Source organism: Chanos chanos, chromosome 4 (assembly GCF_902362185.1).
Source record: "Chanos chanos chromosome 4, fChaCha1.1, whole genome shotgun sequence".
Taxonomy (NCBI): Eukaryota; Metazoa; Chordata; class Actinopteri; order Gonorynchiformes; family Chanidae; genus Chanos; species Chanos chanos.
In genome coordinates, this window is record NC_044498.1 from 44,722,231 (window position 1) to 44,736,728 (window position 14,498).

Sequence of the window (14,498 nt, forward strand, 5' to 3'; positions counted from 1 at the left end):
TAATTGACATGCAATACCTGCTGTGACTGATGGAGCAAGATTATTTAGGGGCAACAGTAGAAGCGCACATCATTTAAGGCCGTGTCATCACCCCCTCGTTCAGCCATCCTGGTCTGGATCCCACAGATACCCCCAGTTGCACATTCATTGCTCCATTCTCCCCAAAAGCCCCACGGCGGACCATGTCCTCTTAGGATAGCACCATCGCATTTGAAGTTGATGTTGTTGGCGGCCGTGTCGTCGCTGTATCCTTGGTCTGGTGACACCCTCAACTGGAAAGATCTCAGCACTCCTCCTGAGCACCACTGGGGTTGTGTCCAGGTTCCCCAACTAATACATATTGAGTTCAGTCAAAAAGAAAAATCACTCAGCTCAAATTAATCTTGGTGCTACAGCACTAATCTAACTTTTGTTTCCGTCTGTGTTTAGTTAGTGCACATTCAGTTCAAGTACTGAGCGTCACTGTCATTCTGAGGTAGGTAGGTAGGAAGGAGTGTGTGTGTGTGTTCAGTTCTTACTATCCAGGATGAGACACCACAGTGGGAATGAGGTTTCTCGCGCTCTTGGGGTCAATGCAATAAAGACGGATACCGTTGAGCGATGTGTCATCACGCATCGTTCCTTGGGGGGGCTCAATCTGAGAGAGAGAGAAGAGACGAGACATTGGTGTCAACTAAAAATAATGGAAATTACAGCATGGCATTTTGGCTTACAGAACTGAGTAGCACATTCTTTAAGACCACGTTTTTTTTTTGCATCTACTGTTTATGTGACTCGGGGCTATAAATGCCCAAAACTCGTTCAAAAATGTAAGTGCTTACCCTTAGACTGAAGCCACCAGCATACAGACCTTCAGGACATTTGTCAGTCTTGCTCCAAGCGCCCTTTTGAAAGCCGTTAGCCACAGCAATCACAAGATTGTCATTGGGTGGAACAGCACGGTCCTGTCTCTCTTTAGAGGATCCTTGCCCCAAATCAGGAGCAGAACCCAAAGCCAAAGAGATCAGGAGAGAGAGAGCTATAAAGAACTGAATCATGGTTTCAGTATATTTCAAAACACAGCTTTATATACTTGACCTGCAAATGATTTTTTTTACCACAAGGGTGTGGTTTACCACAAGGGTGTGGACACCTCTGTGCACCACTGTTTAATATTCAAAAAAAAAAACTTCTAGAATTGTGCAACTTGAAGGATCACTTACAACACGTAGATTCTTTGATACAGATCATCGCTGCCTGTCCCGTTGGTTTTGTCATCTTCACTATTTCATGGCAAATCATCAGCTTCAGAATTCACCATTTGCTATTACACTTCATACACACTGACACATTGGGTCTCACATGCAGCGTGCTACGACCAGGCTAAGACATGTCCGTCCATCCAAGTGCCAAGCGTGACCAGGGTTGCAAATTCATTGCAAGGCAATCGCATAGTCTTTCAAAAAAATAAATGTCAAAATAAACAACACTGCCCTTTTAAGCATGTTAATGTAGTCTTGCACTAAAGATACAAAAAACTTGCTGGGTATGACACATCTTTGGTGTCTCTCTACCGTTTGTTCTGTTAAAAGACTGTGACGTCTACTTCATTGTCTACACAATGGTTTCTGGACATACATAAGTTATTGTAGTCATTCCAATACTTTTTGCTACAGTTGGATAGGTTTAAGCTAAGCACATCTTGTGGATCCTAAAACACCTTACTTAAATGAAAGATTCAACACTGCACACCACCAAGTAGGGTTTAGTAAATGATAATAATTGGCTATTCATAGTTTTAGAAAATGAGTTCTTCATAATCCATTCATAAGCAGGACAAATCACCTTTAGAATAAATGTCTTTGTTTCCACCAGAAATGTACGATTATGCTTAGAAAATCAAGCAATTGTGCAAAAAGTAGTACATTCTTCTGTTTCCGTCAGATATAGTATATCTCAGTGTGGTGCAGTGTGTTACAACATAGGCACCACTGTTGCTGAAAGAATGATCTCCCAACAAAAAGGAAAAACAATGAACTAGTCTAATCTGCAATAACTGAAAGTCATTGTTTGGCGGAAGATGTTCTGGAGTCAGTCCCATCTCCTCATCTCCTAAACATGTTTCATGGCAACAGACAAAGTTCTTCAAATTCTACTTTTAGCCACATTAACTGAACAATATTTTGAAGAATTGAAGAATAACACAGTTAAAAACATCCATTTTCATTCGTTCATTCTCATTCATTACACATCTAGTGTGATCGTCACAACATCTCTGGATGTTCTCAGTGATTGGTATAAAATACCTGTGAAGATGGGCTCTCTCTGATGTGAATGCACAGGTGGAGGTGAATGCACATGCGGGTTACTCCTCAACTATGGTAATTTTTGTGTCCCTGGAAGAAATAAGAGAAAAAAAAAACCCATTTCTACATTTTTATCTTTGTCACACTTACTTAACGCCAAGAGGAACTAACAAAAAATAAATAATAGCATAGTCATTAATTTTGCTATATAATAAGAAGCCTGTTATGTATGGTTTTCACTATATTGCCTTTGTCCCCAAGCCAGACCTTGGACTTTCAACCTTGCTTTATTTTGAATTTAATCTTGAAACAATGTTGAGTTCAAATACAAATTGGACATTAATGTGTATTTTAATGAAATATATTATGTATTGTAATATTTCTTCACGTTTTCTTGTATTTTTTCATAAAACGAACCCCTGTCCCTTGGGTTCATTGTTATTTACACCACACTGTAAAAAACAGAATTCTGGGATCATGTTTTAGGGTTTGTATACCTGGTAACCATAGCAACAGCCACTCAACAGGAGAACACATGGCTGGAGAAAAGAGTGACCTCCATAGGGAGTAATAAAAAGAGGAAAAGTCAAGGTAAATATGAATTAAATTGAGAGTATGTTTATTGGGTGTCATTTCCAAACAGGTCATATTTCATATGAATGTAAAAACAACTGGACCAGTTTCATTTAATATTGTGTATTTTGTGTATATTTAATGCTACCTTTAAAACTGACATGAACAGGCTAACATATCATGAAATTTTAAAAGAAATATGACAAAATGTCATTTCCACAACAGGAAATTATGATTTCCTCTTAATATTAGCATGAAATATGAATTACCTAACAAAATCATCACACCCACTATCAGGATGTGTTTCTACAGAATTGAGAAATAAACCATAGCAATGCATTTTTATAAAAGAAAAAATGTTAGACGCTAAATGCAAAAATTTTCCTGACCAAAATGGACCACAGTTGAAAAATTACCCATACACAACTTGGGGGCCCTTTAATAGCTGAGTTCTGTATTGGTTACCATAGCTGTACCTTCCGTCATTCATTTCCCTGTATGCGCTGCAAACTGTTGGACCAGACGTCCCACTTTAGATACTGGTTGGATGGAGTGTCGTTTTTTTTTCACAAGCAAGTCTGTCTTGAGGGTCAGACATGGACTTCAGTGTTAGAACTTGAACTTAAGTTTCAAACTCTTGCAGGACTCTAGTTGAGGGAGCACAACCTAAATGATCTACAGGGTTACATAGAGACACTTCGCCTATTTGTTTTTGTGCCTGACAGTCAAGAAATCGGTTTGAATGGAATATATTGCTTGTTACTGGACATAGATGGTTAAAAGTGGTTTCTTATGTATAACACTATTCAAATGTTAAAAAATAAACTGCATAATGAAACACATGTAAGCTGCTGAGCATGTACTGTTCTCTGTCCGGTCAGCTGACTTGCATACTGTCAAAAACAAAGCACTGCTGTGTCCTGGGAAGAGAGATCCATTCCTATCACATTATAAACCTTTTTGAAGTACTGTTTTCTTCAATAATGTGGTTTGGACCCAGGACTGAGTTGGACCGGGTCAAAATTTGATTGGAGTGTATGCGATAAGGTTGGGCCGGGGCCCGAATAATATGGACTTAGACAGAGTTCGGGCTTAAACTGAGTTTCAGGACTCTGCTTTGCATCTTAGTTGAATACGGTGGTCCCTCAAAAGACATATTTCTACCACACTGGAAACAAGAAGAAAACAGGATGCGAAATGTGGTTTCAGCATATTTCAAAACAGCAATACTTTATTTGTGCTGTGTCACTGACTTCACATGTTCGTTTCTATTTAGACAAACTGGCTCATCTTATCTTTTTGTTTCATGGGAAAAAAAAACCAGAAAGACCTCCACAGAATATAGCAAAGAGGAAGACTCCATTTGTTTGCATTAAACAAATGCAAATTGTTCTCATATATACACTTGCTCAGTGGCAAGTTTAATGTTTGCGGGTTCCTAAAATGATCACATATGAACAATTTCCACACCATGTTAAGCATTAGGCTTAGCCCCACATGTATTTAATGTGTCATGAATTCATAAAGGGGCTGGCTGTCCTTAATCCAAAACGCAATCCAAATTCAGAGTCAGTAACAGGCAGAGTTTGATAGACGATAAACAGGCTACTGAAGACTGGCACAAAAGCAGAAAAGATTAATGTAAAAGCAATGTTGTCAAGAGGAGGTACAAAGAACAGCAGTTCAAAAGATTTAAGAAAAAAATTAACACAGGACAAAAACCCTTTGCACACATACAACTTTCACTGAGGCAGCCTTGTTAACAACACTTGCTTAACATGCTTATGTGCTAAATTTGGCTTCTAAATCTTTTTAGCACTGCTGTTGCCAGATGTGTGAATTATCACAGCTCAAACCAACAAAACACGACATGCAAAGAAAGAGACAGAATCTTCTCTTCACACCTGTTAGTAGTAGTGTTCATAAGGGAAACAGCACCATGTAGTGTAGGAAATTCTTTATAAATAGACACATACAAGTAAGCCAAATCACATCTTTCTTTCTTTCTTTTTTTCATATTGTTCCTCACTGGTTGGTGCTAAGATGCCAGGTGAAAAGTATATATGTGTGATAGAAAAAAAAGCTGTTTTGCAAATGCTCTGAGACCTGACAGAGACCCACCTGGATCAATGCTATCTTTGCATTCTGTGCTCAAACAATGAAATAACCCCTTAATAAAAAAATCTTGTATTGTGATGTCTTACTTTCATATTTTCCTCAGAGCATAAGAGGCTCTGAGAGGGCAGAGGTCAATATGAGACCTGACAGAGCTCCAACAGGGTCAACTGTCTTTGTATGCTCTGCTTGAACAATGCATTTTTGAAAGTGCTTAAACATACCTTATGATGTCTTCATTTCACATTGTCCTCGATGCCCCAGAGCATGTGCAAAGACGGGCTGACATGACAAATTTCTCAATGGTGCATAGGAACTCAGATAGTGATTTGAAGTCTGCACTTGCTGTAGTAAAGATCATTTTGATTCATAAAACTACGTTTTCATATGAAATGTATCTTCTCTATGTAGGACCATTCCTGCCATAACAGAAACACAGGAAAGAGGAGGAAAAATAGTACAGGTGTCCTGTGTAGAAAAGGTGAGGTGCGTTTACCCCAGAAATATTCACATAACCATGCCATTCGGGATGTTACAAGAGTCGATACTTCAGTACCCAATCAATTCCAAAATTCAGAAAAGTAATGGTATAAGTTTTTCGACAGTATTGGTCATACCCAATCAAAATCCATACCAAACCGTTGTTGACTGACTGCATGTAAAGGAAGAACTTGGGAACACCACCCAACACATGAGAAAAACGCACAGAAGTAGCGCACTGTCAAACATCACACTTTATAGAAAAGCAAACTTCACAGAAAAGCAGTGAACGTCACATTTGGAAATAGTTTTCCCTTTAAGCGGATGATCAGAGAACATTGTTGATGCTCAAAAACCAGTCTACAAAGGATCGAGCATTTTCAAAATAAATAAATGAAAATAAAATACAAAGAACAAAGATCAACTGGTAATTTCAGAGTTTTGCCTTCTGGCTCAACTCCCTTTTCACCACAATGGTCCAGCACAGCCGCTGCAGCCCTGATCTGCCTGTCAATCTCCCGCTCCATTTTACCCTCACTCTTGAACAAGACTCTGAGATACTTGAACTCCTCCACTTGAGGCAGTAACTCAACCGCAACTCGGAGGGGGCAAGCCTCCTTTTTCCGGCATAGAACCATGGCCTCGGAGGTGCTGATCCTCATCCCGACCACTTCACACTCGGCTGCAAACCGCCGCTGTGCGTGCTGGGGGCCACAGCTTGATAAGGCCAACAGGACCACATCATCTGCAAAGAGCAGAGACGCAATCCTGAGGTCACCATACTGGACACCCTCTACCCCCCAACTGTGCCTTGAAATCCTGTCCATGAAAATCACAAACAGAATTGGAGACAAGGTACAGCCCTAGCAACACCCACTGGGAACAAGCTTGACGTAGTGCCAGGAATACAATCACAGCTCCTGCTCTCACTGTGGTTACACAGGGACCGAACGACCCGCAGCAGCGAGCCTGGCACTCCATACTCCTGCAGCACCCCCCCACAGGACACTTTGGGGAACACGGTTGTAAGCCTTCTCCAGATCCACAAAACACATGCAGACTGGATTGGCAAACCCCCATGATCCCTCTGGTATCCATGCAAGGGTGAAGGCCTGGTCCCCTGTTCCATGACCAGGGCAAAATTCATATCGTTCCTCCTGAATCTGAGGTTCAACAATTGGCTGGAGTCTCCTTTCCAGCACACTGGAGTAAGCTTTCCCAGGGAGGCTGAACAGTGCGATACCTCGATAATTGGAGCACACTCCCTTTTTTAAAAATAGGAACCACTTCCACTGTCTGGCACTCCACAGGCACTGTCCCTGATCTCCATGCAGCATTGAAGAGACGTTTTAGCCATGATAGAACAACAACATCCAGAGCCGTTACCATTTCAGGGCTAATCTCCTCCACTCCCCGTCCCTGCTGTGAACAGCCCAGATGAGGCCCTGCCTGCCCCTCCTGGGTCACCTGATAGTTTGCCAGAACCTCTTTGAGGCCAACCGAAAGTCCTTCTCCATGGCCTTCCCAAACTCACCCCATACACAAGTTTTTGCTTCCACGATTGCCATCGCTGCAGCCCTTTTGGCCTGTCAGTGTCTCTCAGCCAATACTGGAGTCCCCCAAGCTAGCCAAGCCTGGAAGGCCTCCTTCTTCAGCCTGATGGCCTCCCTCACTGATGCTGTCCACTACCGGGTCTTTGGTTTGCCGCCATGACAGGCACTGACGTACATCTGGCCACAGCTCAAAGCTGCTGCTTCAACAATGGAGGCTTTGAACAGGGTTCATTCAGACTCCATGTCGCCAAAAAGAAAAAAAAAAAAAAGACTCCATGTCGCCAGCCTCCTTCGGGATCAGGGAGAAGCTCCTCTGGAGGTGTGAGTTGAAGACCTTCCAGACAGGGTCCTCAGCCAGATGTCTCCAGCTCACCTTCACTGCACGCTTGGGTTTACCAGGTCTATCCAGGAGCTTCCCCCACCATCTGATCCAAGTCACCACCATTAGTTGGCAGTTCTGCCTCTCTCTTCACCAAAGTGTCCAGAACATGCAGCCGCAGGTCTGATGAGATCACTACAAAATCAATCATCAACTGTTGGCTTATGCTGGAACATCATGGACAATCCATGACCCACACAGAAGTCCAACAACAAAGCACCACTCGGGTTCAGATCAGGTAGACCGTTTCTCCATCATTACCAATGTGAGTGTTGAAGTCTCGTAGTAGAACTACAGGGTCCCCAGATGGTGCCTTCACTAGGACTTTTTCCAGTGCCTTTAAAAAGGCTGGGTACTCTAAGCTGCTGTTCTGTGCGTACGCCATCATGACAGTCAGAGATTTCCCCCGTGCAACCTGAAGTCGCAGTGAGGCAGCCCTCTCATTCACCAACACAAACTCCAACACAGCTGTGTTCAGTCAGGGGCTAACAAGTAACCCCACACCTGCCCACCACCTCTCACCCTGGGAAACTCCAGAGAAGGATAGAGTCCAGCCCCAAGCCAGGATTTTGATTCCAGAGCCGAGGCTGTGCCTAGAAGTGAGCCCATCTATATCTAGTCTGTGTCGCTCAATCTCCTGCACGAGCTCTGTCTCCCACCCTCCTCAGAGAGTTGACATGCCAGGTACCAAAAGCCAGTTTCTGCACCGTAAATCCAGTCCGGCAGAAAATCCACCCAAATCCGCCACCCATGTGGCATTGCGCCTGGCCCCTACTTCTCCCCTCACAGGTGGTGGGCCCACGGGATGGCGGCCCCACGTGGTTAATTCAGGCTGAGCCTGGTTGGACTCGGTGGCAGGTCCAGCCACCAGGCGCTCGCCTACAAGCCCCAGGAGGGGAGGTTCAAACTGAGTAACATTATAATTTAGTGTGAGGTAACGTTAGCTGGTTACCTAGCTATGTTCTGTGAGGCACATACAGTAGGAAACTGTTACTCCACTGAAAAGTTGTTTCGTAGTTAAGATGTCTAAGTCAACAAAAAGATGACTAAGTGTTAAATAAAGAATTAGAAATATATATTCTATTGTCCTTTCTGTTCTTTTTCCCCCCAAAGTTGTTACATGGCACTGACAGTTCTGATTATTACCAGTATTTAAACAAGTAACCAGGTAATATATTCCTCTTTATAATGATAACCTAGTTACTGCTGTCTTTCACAATATTGCTTTTTCTACTATTGTATTTGGAAAGTTGGAAATTTACAAGAAAACATTTTCATAAAAGTCACATTTAGCTGCACAGACTTCAGAATAGTTTGAGAGAGTGTGTGAAAGTTTAATAGCCACAGTCTGAGTTAACTAGAAATAATTTTGTTTTATCATCTGAACAGCTAGTTAAAGTTTTACTATCAACACGTGAAATACATTTAGAAATGGTAATTAATACAATTAGACATGGTCATTTAGAGAATGATTTGGGCATTTTATCACATAACGCGTTAAAGTTATTGCATTATTCACTAAAACAACTGTTACTCACTTTATAATGCAGTAACTGACATACAACGTAATAATGTATTACATATTGCACCAAAAGATGTTACATTATGCGCTCAACATTTTATAACATTATAGGCATATTATTACATTATGAGTTTTTATTACATTTTTTTTATTACACTATGCACAGTTATTACATTATGAGTTGCTACATAGCATCATAGTGTGTGGATAGTGTTTTAATTTGTTTTGCTTAATCCAGGTTTTGTCATGGTATCGTATCAGGTATGGGGGATTGTGGAGTTTCATTCATTGGTATGAGTATTAACGACCACATTTCTGTTGTGACACCCTACATGCCAAACTCATTAACTGTTAACTGGTGACTATTAAAAATCAAAAATTTATTTCAAGAAATAAAAAAAGGTGGGCGGTGGTGGGGGGGGGGGGTACAAGCTCAGTCGCAATTGTGATGTAGTTTCTTTTAATGTAACTTTAAGTGGTATTCACCCCTACAACAAAGACCAAAGATTCCTAAACAAAACTGGAGTAAAATACAAAAAGCTTTAATTAATTCTGATATAGAATCTGGTCAGTGTTCTACTCTTCTGGAAGCTGTGAATCAGTCACAGGTCAGAGTGGCCACCAGAGGGAGCTGGTGGACACCAGATCTCATCGCTCCAGCAACAGTTGCTCCCTCTTTTGTCTGTGGTCTTTGCTCAGTATTGGAGTAATCCTGCTTAGAGCCTTAGTCTTTGTCTTTGGTTGGTTTCTAACCACTCTGTGTGGATTTTTCTTTGGGTTTGACCAAGAGTCCCACATCTTTCACAGAGAGAAAAGATGATAAATTGAGCGCGACCATCTGGATACATGGAGAGAAACAGGCCTAATGCAAGAGGATGAGGAGGACTGGTCTATACTTGTGTTCATTTAAACCCTTGTAATGAGCAACACACAACCAACCCTACGATGGCAGATCCCTTATGGCAAAGAGTGTTCAGACCACTCCCCTGAGAACAGACACCAGAGATGAAAAAAAAAAATCCCTCTGAAAGTGGTCAAAAGCCTTCTCTTCAGCCACTGCTATAACATCACATCGTTCATCCAACTGATTTTGGCAGTGATGCTCCAAGGATGTGTGTGGCCCCGCAAACTGACTGACTGCATCACCCCATTTATAGAGTCTCAGCTCTCCACTTGCCTGACAAGGCAACACATTAGTGGGAGCAACACAATCCAAACACAAGCAGAGAAGAGCCAAAATCTTTAATCGCCAGATTTACTGCCAGTTATTTAAAGATGGACAAGTTAATAAAAATCAGAACACAAAAACACAAAGGTTGCAGAATTCCTGGCCTCGGAGTCCCAAAACAGCAGTTTGTAGTACAATGAGCCAAAAGAGTGTGTTACAGTTCCTTTCATCTCACAGACGTTTGTGCCATAGCAGCAGGGAATTCGCCCAAACTAAAGCAGAAAACACACACACACACACACACACACACAAGATCTGTCAGTATCTAGCACAGACTGCATGTTTTATTGCACTTGGGAAACGGCTAACAAATGATTCAGAGATAATCTAAAACATTCTCAGTGTTCAATACCGCAATCTAACCACCATTAAGAACCATGGGTGTCAACACCATAATGAAAGTGCACTCCAGTTCATTTAAATGAACGTCAGAATAAAATGCCACCAAAACAAATAAATTTAACAAATAAGAAGCCTGGGTGCCCAGTGCTGCAACACCATCATTAAGTCTCCTCTCTCAGCTGTTACTCTTCTCAGGAGAACCATTCTAGATCACCCACAGGCCACCAAGAGGCTCACCAATAAACCGGAGGCAGACTTTACTGGCCCTTCTTAAATGAACCTTACAAAATAAAAGTTTAACCAACCTCAAAATTAACCAACATATTTTGTTACAATCCCTTACAACCCAACAAGCCTTGCAGTTGGGCTGTAAAGGATAATTGAGTGTAATTAGCTGTTTGCCCACCCCTGAGACAGTGAGCCCTGGCAACTCCGTCTATCTCTCACACACTCACTGATACTCTCACCTACTCACGCACATGCTCACCTTGCTACATTCTTCAACACCGCATAGTTTTTCTCCCTGTTTTTTCCACATTTAATGACTTCATTCATCCAGTTTGGTCACGCAGCGATAGTCAAATTATCTGTGCCAAATTATCTAGCTTAGTAGCGTGTTGTGACCCAGCTAAACGACAAATAATGGTACATAGCAACAGATTACAAATATTTTTTTGATACATCATGCTTTTTAGAGTAAACCAAAATAATCATAATTTTACTTACAGGCTGACCTGGCCATTTTGGGGGAAAAATTCCTTACTGTTAATCTTAACATCATTTGATATGGTAATGTTTGTAGCAGTGTTGATTGGCTAGTAGCTTTCTAACCACCTATATACTACATATATGTGTATGTGTCTGAATGCTTTAGAATTGCATCGTTGGCTTTGTCATAGTGCCTTGATTTAGGCAGATCAAGGACTTAACCCATTATGTTAGTGCTTAATTTACTTTGATGGGGTGAAATGGTAGATATGCACATTCCTCATACTAAAGTCACTCATTGATGAGCAAAGTTACCATTAGTCTCCGTACCCTATGCATTGTATAGATGAATAGATCTATTACCCTATGCATTGTATAGATGCATAGATAGTGTATAGATAGTGTTAGCGATGTAGCTTTATAGGCTACATGTATCCACTGTTAAATATTATTGATCAAATTTGAAAATGTTTGCATGCAGCCGCCCTTGTCCAAATCATTATCTCTCCCTTGTAGTGATGATTGATAACTGCCCTCTGCACTGCAGTAAATTCTGCACGTCGTTCTTAAAATGAAATACTGCTGTTTCCATAGAGTAATAACTAAAAACATGAACATATTACTCGTGCAATATCTTTCACCGTAATGCACTGAAGCATGAGATTTTGTTTGTATAGTTGGATTGATTGGGGCTCTTATGATTGGCCGTGTCTCGGCTTCTTGGTTTGAGCTACAGAGATGGGTTCATCTGTGTCACACTGAGTGATGGAACCGGTACATGCAGAGTAGTCCAATTGGGTCACGCTGGGCCTCTGAGCTGGATCGCATAGGTAATTTAGTAATCGCTGTGTGAGCACCCTAGGTTCTACAGGTAATTGGCTGGTGTCGTGATACCCTATCAGACAGTGTAATTTTGTCGTGGCCCCAGGCAGTTTCACCGCCCTTAATAAGGGCCAAAAGGCTGTGGCACATGTTAAAGCCGAAAACAAGTAAGAGACTTGGAGAGGCCACGGACGGTGAAGTTGTAACGATTTGGAGGGCTCAAAGGAGGAGGCGAAAACGATTCAAAGATGTCCTAGGGAGACCTATTAGAGAGAAGCTCAGGTGACAACAGTTAAATGTTAAGGTGAAGTGCGTGGCCGTTGAGGGCCCTGAGTTACCAGACCAACTGACTGAGCTGAATGACAAACTCACTATCTAAAGTCTTCTGAAGACATTTCCTGCACTTCCAGAACCTTCCTTTATTTATCATTGTTGTACACTTGTCTGCACCAGCCTTACGGCAGATGTAGAAAGAAAATTCTATTTAAGTTTGATTAAGGTAAGGAACGAGGAACGTGCCCTCCAAAACCTGGAGAAAAGTTTGCGCTCAAAAAAGTTTGCAATGAGTGAAATAAGGTTTGATTATACTTGCATTCTTCTGCATGGCAATATTATAAATCAACTGAAAGTTCTCTTCCTCTCTTGGACACAGTGAGTCTGTGTGGGTGGTTTAAAAATGGGTCAGAATTAATTACTGTTACTGGCACCTACCATCGCTTTGGCATAGTTTGTTTTCACAGAAGTTCACAGGATTCCTGTGCAGTAGGGGTAGAAACACAGAAACACAGTACACTGTGGCTGACTTGAATTGTTGTTATTATTATTATTATTGTTATTGTTGTTGTTGTTGTTGTTGTTGTTGTTGCTGCTGCTGTTACATCATGTGTCAGAAACACTTACGTCACAGTAATCAAGTATGTAAGGTATCCAGTGAAACTCTGGTTTTGATCATTTTTCAAAATGACACTGGAGGAGAAGGTTGAAAAAACAATGCTTTGCTGTGAAGATATCAGAACTGTGATGTATGGTCTAAAGAGAAAAGATGTTAAGATCTTAGAGACAGAGAAAGAGATCAAAGAAGAGTGTAAGACAATAGAGAAAATCATTAAAGGTGACTTAGAATGCAGAATGGTTTTGTTCTCAAAACCAAGTGCATAAGGCTTACTTTTTAGAGAGATCTAAATATTTGATATTGTACAAAAATCTGTATCGTGATACAGCTCAATTATGGCAACTGGAGCTCAATTCGATAAATATGATTTTGTGCTTCATCCGTTTTATTCATCCATTTACGTCATATTACACAAGGATATGTAAACACAGGATATGACACATGCAACCTCTCCTTACTCAGATGAAAAAAGGGTTTGAAGACAGGAGAATCTTCAAAGCATCTCTTTGTAAGTAGAGGAACCTCTCTTTACGTGAATATATTATAGAATCAAATTATGTACGTTCAAAACATTTTAACAGTATGTCTGACTGGATGCTAGAAATATTTATTCTGGTGTTGGCTGAGAAATATTTAGGCTATTTACATTTACATTTATTCATTTAGCAGACGTTTTTATCAGTCAGGCAGAATACAAACCAAGCATACAGCCATTAAAGTGTTGTCAGTTGCATAAGTGCCACTGCTAAGTTCAGCATTAAACTACCATAAACTGGAATATGGAAGAATGTACACTTGAAGCCCATTTCTGATGACCTGCGACAGTAAGACTCTCTCACTATATATATATATAGTGTATATATATATATATGTGTGTGTGTGTGTGTGTGTGTGTGTGTTTATGTGTGTGTGTGTGTAGGCTAATATGAAGAGCACTGAGACTCAGCGTGATGATGTTCTGTCCATTTTTACAGTTATGAATAGTATTTTGATGCTTGTGGAATTTTGAATCAAGCTTGAGGTATTTTTACACCACTTATGAGGTTTCAGAAATACCATATCTCCTCTATTCAGGATTCAGCTTCACAATGCTTTATTCTTGTTTTTTGTATTCTGTGTAGATAAAAATTGGAAACCACTCTATCCCTGACACAAACAGAGGAGAGAAAGAGAGAGTGAATGTGGTCAGCGCTTGGAGGATCTGACTCAGGGAGACGATTGTTGACATTTGCTCAAAAATGATTACAAATAAATAATTCATTTTAACTGAAAAAAATAATGTTTTGTTGGTGGTAGCAAACTGAGCAAGGTCAGGAAAACAGGGTCAGTAATTACAATGTAAGGCAAAATAAAAAACAATTTAAAATTCCCTAGAAAAAAAAAAATGTTCCCTAGAAAAAAGACAAGGCATTGGATCATTTTATCTCTATTTATTCCTGTCTTCAGTTGGAAGGCCTCTGGATTACCACATACAAAAACACATACTGCTCAGTTCTGATACTGCCTGAATATTTATCAAGAATCTTTCATTCAATATTAAACATTTATCAGATCACATTATTCGAACAAATTAAGTGAGAATCAGTACAAAAACTGGCA

At 40.8% G+C, this 14,498-nt stretch overlaps 1 protein-coding gene across 1 annotated transcript; it reads right to left on the minus strand.

Annotated features, from left to right (window-relative positions):
• Positions 1–44: 44 nt before the first annotated feature.
• On the minus strand, positions 45–1,037 carry LOC115810433 (vitelline membrane outer layer protein 1 homolog). The gene is made up of 3 exons (XM_030772364.1): positions 822–1,037; positions 519–637; positions 45–330 (listed from the first exon to the last, which is right to left on the minus strand). The coding sequence occupies exons 1-3, from the start codon at positions 1,035–1,037 to the stop codon at positions 45–47; spliced, it is 621 nt and encodes a 206-aa protein (XP_030628224.1).
• Between the last annotated feature and the right edge of the window lie 13,461 nt (positions 1,038–14,498).